Source organism: Mobula birostris, chromosome 9 (genome assembly GCF_030028105.1).
Source record: "Mobula birostris isolate sMobBir1 chromosome 9, sMobBir1.hap1, whole genome shotgun sequence".
Taxonomy (NCBI): domain Eukaryota; kingdom Metazoa; phylum Chordata; class Chondrichthyes; order Myliobatiformes; family Myliobatidae; genus Mobula; species Mobula birostris.
Window position 1 is genome coordinate 60,207,834 of NC_092378.1, and position 9,812 is coordinate 60,217,645.

Genomic DNA, 9,812 nt, shown 5'->3' on the forward strand with positions numbered 1-9,812 from the left:
TTGGGTGACAAGGACTAAGGTGATCTGATGATAATTTTGTTTTCCTCATCACTTTGAAATCTATCTGGCTGGTTGACCTACCTATAATCTAAATCTACACTAAGGAAAGCTGCAGTGAGTTTACCAACATGTGTTTCCTTTGGGGAGCACATTCTAGGTAGAATAATATTTTGGCATAGACTAGATGGGCCAAGTGTGTTTTCTTTGGCCCATCTAGTCTATACCAAAATATTATTCTGCCTAGACCCATCGACCTGCATCCTGACCATTTCCCTCCATACCCCTCCCACTATATACCTATCCAAACTTCTCTTAAAAGTTGAAATCGACCCCACATCCACCACTTCCGCTGGCAGCTCATTCCACTCTCATACCACCCACTGAGTGAAGGAGTTCCACCTCAGGTTCCTCTTAAGTACTTTATCTTTCACCCTTAACTTACGACATCTAGTTCATCAGTGGAAGCAACCTGTTTGCATTTACCCTATCTATGCCCCTCATAACTTTGTATACCTCTTGTCAAATCTCCCCTCATTCTCCTACACTCCAGGGAATGAAGTCCTAACTATTCAGCCTTTCCCTATCACTCAAATCCTCAAGTCCTGGCAACATCCTCATAAATTGTCTCTGTACTCTCTCAATTCTTATTGATATCTTTCCTGTAGCGAGGAGACCAGAACTGGACACAATACTCCAAATTAGGCCTTGTTTTAGATTGACTTAGGGAAGAAACAGTTTTTGAGCCCATATATTGGCCGTCTGTAATTATCCTGAAAAGCCGTGGATTACCTGCAGTCTATAATGGTGCTTTGAATTTGAGTTGAATAGAAAATTGGGAAGTACATACAATGTTGAGTTGCATAGAATTTATTAGTGTAACCCCCCCCCCCCCCACCCCCCGGCCAGCCTCAGGGTTGCTGCCAGCTAGGGAAACAGCCCTCGGCCCCGCCAAACTGGGTAATTAGTTTGTGTGGATGCTGTGTGATGTACCCCACCCCACCCAATACACCAGATACGATTAAATGATTTACAGTTTATAGATGTTACTGGAACTATATAATTAATAGAGAATAAAATATAAAAGGAAAATAAAAGGTGCCACACTTATCAAAGTTCAATCTCTTCGTGCACCAACAGTTGGAGCTCAGGACCCTTCTTCACCCTGCGATCCCTCGGACCACCTCAACCGGCTGCCTGGGACCAACAACGGTGGTCGACCAGACGCTCCACACGAGTTCGTCTCCGTCTCCTCTCCTCGCCGAACGCCCTGCTCTGGGTCCAACCCCGTTAGCGGACTCACAGCACTTGGTCCATCCTCTGTCTCTCTCTCCCCCGCCTTTTCCCTCCAAAAACCCTGCGCATTAATATCTTACAGATACACCAAAAGCATAACAACTATCCCAATTGGTTCATAACATCTTCTTATCACAGTCTAACCCAAAACAAGCTGCTAGCGCAAGAACTTTCTCAGCGTTTAACATAACAAAGAAGCATTCCCAAGTATAACATAACAAAGAAGCCATTTTAATTAGCCTACGCAGTAACATAAAAGATGAAACCCCCTTACATTAGCACGGAGTGGGAATTGGGAAATATACTCGAGGGTTAAAGCCTAGTCCATGTTATGGTGTATGCCTGTCCTTACACCCCCATTTCCTCCAACTCCTTTACTTATCCTACTTTTTCTTAACTTTATCCTGAACACGAGATTCTGCAGAAGCTGAAAATCCAGAGCAACACACACAAAATGCTGGAGGAACCTCCCACATTCCATAAGCTTTTGAACCTCATCCATTGGTAGAGATGAGCATTGGGAGGCAGTGACCCTGTATGCTGATCCCTTGAGTTGCTCCAGCATTTTCTGTCTGTTGCCCTTACAATTCAAAGTTCAAACTAGAGTTATTATCCAAGTATGTATAGTCTGAGATTCATTTTCTTGCAGGCATGTACAGTAGAACAAACAAATACAATTAATGAAAATCCACACACAAAGACTGACTATGTTCAAAAGAAGACAAACTGTGCAAATACAATAAATAAATAGGTGAACAAATAATATTGAGATCATGAGTTGTAGAGTCCTTGAAAGTAAGTTTGTAGGTTGTGGAATCAGTTCAATATTCAGCTGAATGAAATTATCCACAATGGATCAGGATCCTGATGGTTGAAGGGTAATAACTGTTCCTGAACCTGGCAGTGTGGAACTGGAGGCTCCTGTACCTCCTTCCCGACTGCAGCAGCGAGAGGACGACTACACTGTTTATCCTAATTATTCCCAGTGTTCCAATTATAATGGAAGTTTTCTGCAATGAATGACTTTGCTCTGACGCAGACAAATCCCTTCATTATACAGTTTAAAGAATGACTCATTCTTTACAAAGCAGAAGGACACCATTTGGTCCCATATGCCTCCACCAACTTCCAACAGGATGATCTCATGACTCTCATTTTCCTCTCCTTATTTGCCTGTGTCCCTATGATTTATTTTCTCTGACAGGAATCATAAACTCCCCCATTGATTGGTTTGCCGTGTTGCCTCCCTATGCTTATTGCTACCAAGGAATGATGTTCAGGAGCTTATGGAATGTGGGAGGGAACCAGAACGTTGGCTGGAAACTCATGCAAATCCCGAAGACATCTCCCAGGGTTCTTGGGGCTGTAAGGCAGCAACACTAATTACTAAATACTCCGTGCACAATTAGCACATTTGTATGAAATGAATCCCGTATTAGAAATTTGCTTTGGCTCATTAATTCGCATTACTGTCTTTGCTTCAAGTACTCCATCAAAATTGGCTGCAACACTTTATAGTATGGTAAGATATAGGAGTAGAATTAGGCCATTCGTCTTGGCTGATTTTTAAAAATCTCTCTGAACCCCATTCTCCGGCCTTCTCTCCATAACCTTTGGTGCTCTTACTAATTAAGAACTTACCAACTTCCGCTTTAAATATACCTAATAACTTGGCCACCACAGCCATCTGTGGCAATGAATTCCACAGGTACACTACCCTCTGGCTAAATAAATTACTCCTCACCTCTGTTCCAAGGGACTTCCTTCTATTCTGAGCCTGTTTCCTCTGATCCTGGACTCCCCCGCTGTAGGGAACATACTCTCCATGTCCACTCTGTCTCAGCCTTTCAATATCTGTAGGTTTCAATGAGATTCTTCTCCCCCCCCCCCCACCCCACCCCACCCCAGTCTTCTAAACTTCAGCCAGTACAGGTCCAGAGCCGTCAAAGGCTCCTCATAAGTTAACCCTTTCATTCCCAGGATTGGGACCCTTCAGTAAAGGATTAGTGAATCCTTGCAGTCCATCTGGGTAGCTTCCAACCTGATGTCATGAATATTGATTTCTCTTACCTTTGGTAATTTCTACTCCCACCCCTCTCTTTTCCTGTTCCTTATTCTGGATCCCCTCTCAACTTCCTATCACCTCCCTCTGGTTCCCTCATCTTTCCCCTTCTCCATGGTCCACTGTCCTCTCCTATCAGATTCCTGATTCTTTAACCCTTTACCTCTTCCACTTATTGCCGCCCAGCTTCTTATCTCCTCCCTCAGCTACACAGCTTTCCCATCATCTTTCAGATTGTTTCCCTCCATTTACCCCACCACATTATTCTGGTTTCTGCCCTTTTTCTGGCCAGATGTAATAAAGGATCAATGTTATATTCACCATATACACTTACATGTATTAGGAAATAGAAGAATCTTGGCCCAGAACGTTGACTGTTTATTCCCGTCCGCAGATGCTGCCTGGCCAGCTGGGTTCCTCCAGCATGTTGAGTGTGTGTGTGTTGTTCAAGATTCCCAGCATCTGCAGTGTTTGTGAAACAGTATAAGTTGTTTATTCAGTGCAATGTGAAAGGAATGGTGCAGCGCCAAGAGGTACTGTTCTTGAAATCCAACATAAATACATTGCCTTTTCGACTTGATGCAAAGTTCCATGGCACTGTTTGGAGAAATCATCAGTCCCTGGACAGCATTTCCCCTGTATTCAGGATCACCAGAAATAAATTAGATGGTCCTTCCCATCACTACTTTATACTCCATGTTATTTCAAAGATATTTGGTGCCTAATAAATTCAGCTTAAATGCATGGTTATTCACACAATGTTGACTGTGAGGGGTACCTTTTCACCTCGAACTAATATTGTTGATCACTGAATTTATTTGATTGGCTTGTCTTCGTATCTTGAGGCTTTGACTCTGCACTAACTAAATGACAACATTTGGACCCTAGGAATAATCAGAGCTTGCATTTTTTTGGGCCTTCTCAGGACATCAGCATTGCTGGAGCACCTTGCAGACAGTGAAGGACTTTGTGGTACTGTAATGTGAGAAAGAGACAACCTTCATATTAATTTCTCATTATTAAACCCAGTTTACACTTGCCAATGTTCCCACGCAAAAGTGATGGTGATTGAAAGATGAATAAAGTCAAGGCAGTGAGCAGAACCCCTTACCCATGTTGCTTCCCAGGCCATTTCAATGGGCTGATTTACACCCACCTTGGAAGGTGGTTAGAATCATACAGCAGAGCAGTACAACACAGAAACAAGCCCTTTGGCCCAACTGGTCCATGCTGACCATGGTGCCCACCAAGCTTGTCCCATTACCTCTGTTTGGCCTACATCACTGTAAACTTCTCCTATCCACATACTATCCAAATGGCTTTTGAATATACCTTTCTCTTCAACTTTCTGTGGCAGCTCATTCCACACACACTCACCACCTGCTGTGTGAAGAATTTGCCCCTCGGGTCCCCTGTTAAATCTTACCCCTCTCACCTTGAACCTGTGCCCTCTAGTTTTTAATTACCCTTCCCTAGGAAAAAGACCATGTGCGCTATGCCCCTTATGATCTTATACACCACCTCTGTAAGGTCACTCCTCAATCCCTTACAAAAGTTACCTCATTGACTCTATAATGAAGATGAGTGCTTAGTTTTTGTTTTGCTGTTGGATCTAATGTTCTGATATTTTCGAAGTAACTTTATTATCAAAAAATATATATGTCACCAAATACTCCACTCAGATGCATTTCCTTTCAAGCATTCACTGTAGATACACACACAGACTGACAAACAACCAATGTGCAAACAAAGACAGACTGCAAATAAAAAATTGCATAGTGGATTCCAGTTAACTATGTCACCAGTTAATTGGGGCAGCCACTAACTTGGGACAATTCTTTGAGAACAAAACTTAATTGAGAAAATAGCCAGGATTCTCTTAGTTTATTTGGGACACTATGCTATTTAATTGGGACAGGAGACTTGCCGAACAGTTTCTAGCTAGCGTCAGTTGTGTGCACTTGTGTGGCCATTGGACACTACACTATATTTAGCGCCAACAGTTTTTAAATTACATCAGCTGCGTGTGCTTCTGTTACGTCATATATTTAGCCCAAGGTGTGCGTGTCAGTGGACCAATGTTTAATAAAAGTCAAAGGAACTAGTTAAGAAGCTGGGTCATGAAGCTAATGGATTTGGGAATCATAAATACTTTAAAGAGTAACTGTGGAAAGTTAGTCAACCATATTTTTGAAGCATTTGAAGAAAATCTTCAACAACCAAGGAAGTGAGTGCAAGGATTGTCCTATTACAGGTAGTATAGTTTGTCACTGATAGTTGTCAAGAATCTCAATTCAAACTGCTTTGCTCACTGATTTCAAGCATTCAGGCTTGGAGATGCCAGAAACAGCCGGGAGTGAAAATGAAAGATTTCACTACTTCAACAAATTAGAAAGTACAGAGAATTTGAAGGTATTAACAATCATCTTGAATGTTGCATTGAAATGAAGACTTGGAGGATGCTGTCATCTAAAGCATTGTATCAAAACAAGGCAGGAAATATAAAGATGAGGAAAATGATGAAGATAACACATTTGAACTTAAGCTAGTGAAGGCACAGGATGCCAGGAAATTAATTGTTGGATTGCAACACTACTTCATGCAAGAAGACAATGAAGGTAGTTCATTATTTGCACTAGTTGTCTGTGCTGATTTTGTTCATTTATAATCAATCAAAGGAATATAGCAGCGTACACTGGATGAATTCCTCTGCTGATAACTTATTTGTTTACTGCCCATTCCGCCATCAGCATTTAGGGCAAGAATGAAGATCCTCCATCTTTGGTAGTGCTCAGGGCTTCTTTCATCATGGCAGTAGCTTCTGCTCAGTTTTCACTATTGTCACTAACTCACGTCCCGGATGAAGACTCAGAAATACAATCGCATTCAAGTGCAGAGGGATTCTTCACTGCTGTTTCTGTAATAATTTTTTTTTCACCAGTTAGGGTTGTTAGCCCTGAGCTGAACCCCAGAACCTGGAGAAGTGGTGGAAAATTCTTAGTCTGGCCTCTACCCTTTGACCTGTTTGGGATGGGTGACCCTACCAAGAGCCAAAGCATAAAGCCCTGACTCTAGCCAACATAGCTCTCCAGGTCATTGAGGCACAGAAACCTCTAAACCCAGCAACAAGGTTGTGGTCCTCTTGGAGGTCGGTCGATAACTATAGCAGTGTTGGTGATGTTAATCTTTGTTCTGTATTTCATTTAACTATTTAATTTGTTACTCAGTTAAACAGTAGTTTTTCCTTTCTATACCTTTTTGAACTATGAAACCAACTAATGAGCAGCCGCTTAATTGGGCCAAAATATGCTGGTCCCAATGTGTCTCAGTTAACCAGAATTCACTGTAATAAATAAATAAATAATGCTGAGAACGTGAGTTGTAGGGTCCTTGAAGTTGGGTCTGCAGGTTGTGTTTGGTGATCAATTCAGTGTTGAGGTGAGTGAAGTTATCCACACTGGTTCAGGAGCCTGATGATTAAAGGGTAATAACTATTCCTGAACTTGGTGGTGTGGAACCTAAGGCTCCTGTACTCCTTCCTAATGATAGCAGTGAGAAGAGAACATGGCCTGGATGGTGGGGGTGTTTGATAATGAATGGTGACAGTTCACTGACCAGTTTCATTTTTTTAAAATTTAGGTGCCTAAAGAAGCTTGCTTGGATTGGCTTGATGATTCTGCTTATCACCCATACCAGTAAGACAATTTACCGAAATTGGGATTGGAAATCAGAGTACACCCTATTCATGTCTGGTCTAAAGGTACAATCACACTTTACCTGTAATGCAACTAGGAACTAAACCTACAAACAAGATGCTGGACGAACTCAGCCCATCAGGCAGCATGTGTGGAGGAAAATGGACAGTTGATGTTTCAGGTCGAGACCCTTCATTTGGATAGAGGGTCTCGATGCAAATTATCAACTGTTCATTCTCCCCCAGAGATGCTATCTGGCCCATTGAGTTCAGATTAAGGTTTATTTATCTCACATACAGTGAAATGTGTAATTTGCATTATCAGCTAACACACCCAAGGATGTGCTGGGAGCGGCTTGCAAGTGTCGCCAATGTAGCATGCCCACCATGTTCAGCAGAACAATGTTCCTCCAGCATCTTGTTTGTTCTCCAGATTCCAGTGTCTACAGTCTCTTGTGTTTCCATTAACTAGGTCCAGTAGCAAGAGTACAATTATTAAAGCTTGTGATTTTTAAATTTTCTGATTCTTGAAATGATGTCCTAATGGTTCTTGAGTTTTTCCTTTTAAAAAGTGTTTATTTTATTCTGCTGTTTAAATAATGGAAGAATCTAGAAATATGGGCTAGTGCAAAGAAGTGACGTGGAGGTAAAAGACCAGCCATAATCTTATTGAATCTTATCAAGTGAAAGAGTTGGAAGCACAGCATGGGAGTTACCCTTGATGACCTGGCAAATATTTTTCCATAGATGATGTTAATTAAAATTAGATGAAAAGGCCATTACTACAAAGCAACGTGTGAGTTTGTTGTGTATAAATTGGCTGTTTTAGTACATAGAACAGTATTGTACAGGTCTCTCTTCCGCCCCCCACCCCCACCCCCCACCCTAGTGCTGCCGGCCATGATACCAATTTAAACTGCACGTCTTCCTGCATTTACTCGAATGTTGCCTGGGTTTCATCTCCTGAGTTACAGAGAAAGGTTGAACAAGTTGGGTCTTTATTCTTTGGAGTGTAGAAGGTTGAGGGGGGACTTGATAGAGGTGTTTAAAATTATGAGGGGGATAGATAAAGTTGACGTGGATAGGCTTTTTCCATTGAGAGTGGGGGAGATTCAAACAAGAGGACATGAATTGAGAGTTAAAGGGCAAAAGTTTAGGGATAACATGAGGGGGAACTTCTTTACTCAGAGAGTGGTAGCTGTGTGGAACGTGCTTCCAGCAGAAGTGGTTGAGGCAGGTTTGATGTTGTCACTTAAAGTTAAATTGGATAGCTATATGGACAGGAAAGGAATGGAGGGTTATGGGCTGAGTGCAGGTCGGTGGGACTAGGTGAGAGTAAGAGTTCGGCACGGACTAGAAGGGTTGAGATGCCCTGTTTCTGTGCTGTAATTGTTATATGGTTATAGGTGGTCCATCTCTCTCTGCTCCCAGCCTGTCTAAATGGGTGGCCTGGCAGCGTAGTGTTTAACGTAATACTGTTAACAGCGCCAGCAACTAGGGTTGAGTTCCTGACTCTAATAAACCATTAGGGGGTGGCATGGTAGCAGAAGAGTTAGCACCATCTGTAAGATCAGGGTTTGATTCCCACCTCTGTCTGTAAGGAGTTTGTATGTACTCTCTATGACTGCATGGGCTTATTCCGGGATTTCTGGTTTCCTCCCACATTCCAAAGACATACGTGATAGTAGGTTAGTGGATCACATGGGTGTAATTGGGTGGCCTGTTCCTGTGCTGCATCTCTAAATAAATAAGTGTTTCTTAAATGTGGAATTTTATAACTTTGTTTCCTAAGATGCAATAGTGCTTCTTACTGATGTTCTTCCTGGTTGGAAAGTGTTTGAGACATCCTGAAAGGGACACCAAATTCACTGGACAATGAACTTGTGCTCTCTCCCTGGCTGCACAAAGTATTATAGCCCTGCCGATTAAATCACCATGGAATCCAGGCTGTCTCAATGTTCCATAAGGAGTGATGGCCTTGGCATGCCTGCTTTCATTAATCGAGGAATTGACTTCCAATGTCAAGAAGTTATGTTGCAGTTTTATACTGGAACATTTTGCCTTCAGTGCTGGTCACTCCATTATAGGAAAGATAGAGTCAGGGAGCATTACAGCACAGCAAAATGCCCTTTGGCCCGTCCAGTCCTGTTATTCTGTCTAGACTCATCAACCCACATCTGAAACAAAGCCCTCCACACCCTTTGTATCCATGTACTTATCAAACAAATCTCTTAAATGTGGAAATCAATCCCACATTCACTATTTCCACTGACAGATTCCTCCACACTCACACCGTCCTCTGAGTAAAGAAGTTCTCCCTCAGGTTCTCTTTAAATATTTCACCTTTTACCCTTAACTGATGACCTCTAGTTCTAGTTTCACCCAACCATAGTGGAAACGGCCTGCTTTCATTAACCCTATCTATACCCTTCATAATTTTGTATACCTCTGTCAAATTTCCCCTCATCCTCCTATGCTCCAGGGAATAAAGCCCTAATTTATTCAGTCTTTCCCTATAATTCAGTTCTTCAGGTCCAGAAATATCCTTGTGATTTTCTCCGTACTCTTTCAATCTTGCCGGCTGGTGGCGTAGTGGCATCAGCGCCAGACTTCGGAGCAAAAGCTCCCGAGTTCGAATCCAGCTGGCTCTCTTGCATGCTTTCCATCCGTGCTGGGTTGAGCATCGAGGTAGCAATTCGGGCTCATAAAAATAAGAAAGCCTGCTAAAAAAAAATGCCATCATGACGGCGCCCCGATGACTCC

General features: G+C 42.3%; 1 protein-coding gene across 2 annotated transcripts in view; it reads left to right on the plus strand.

The window, feature by feature from the left end:
- Nucleotides 1-9,812, plus strand: part of tmtc3 (transmembrane O-mannosyltransferase targeting cadherins 3) — a 123,177-nt gene that overhangs the window by 89,708 nt on the left and 23,657 nt on the right. For both annotated transcript variants that reach the window (XM_072268149.1, XM_072268150.1), the window contains exon 9: nt 6,995-7,115. In XM_072268149.1, the coding sequence (XP_072124250.1) occupies nt 6,995-7,115 (121 nt within the window). The remainder of the gene's footprint in view (nt 1-6,994; nt 7,116-9,812) is intronic.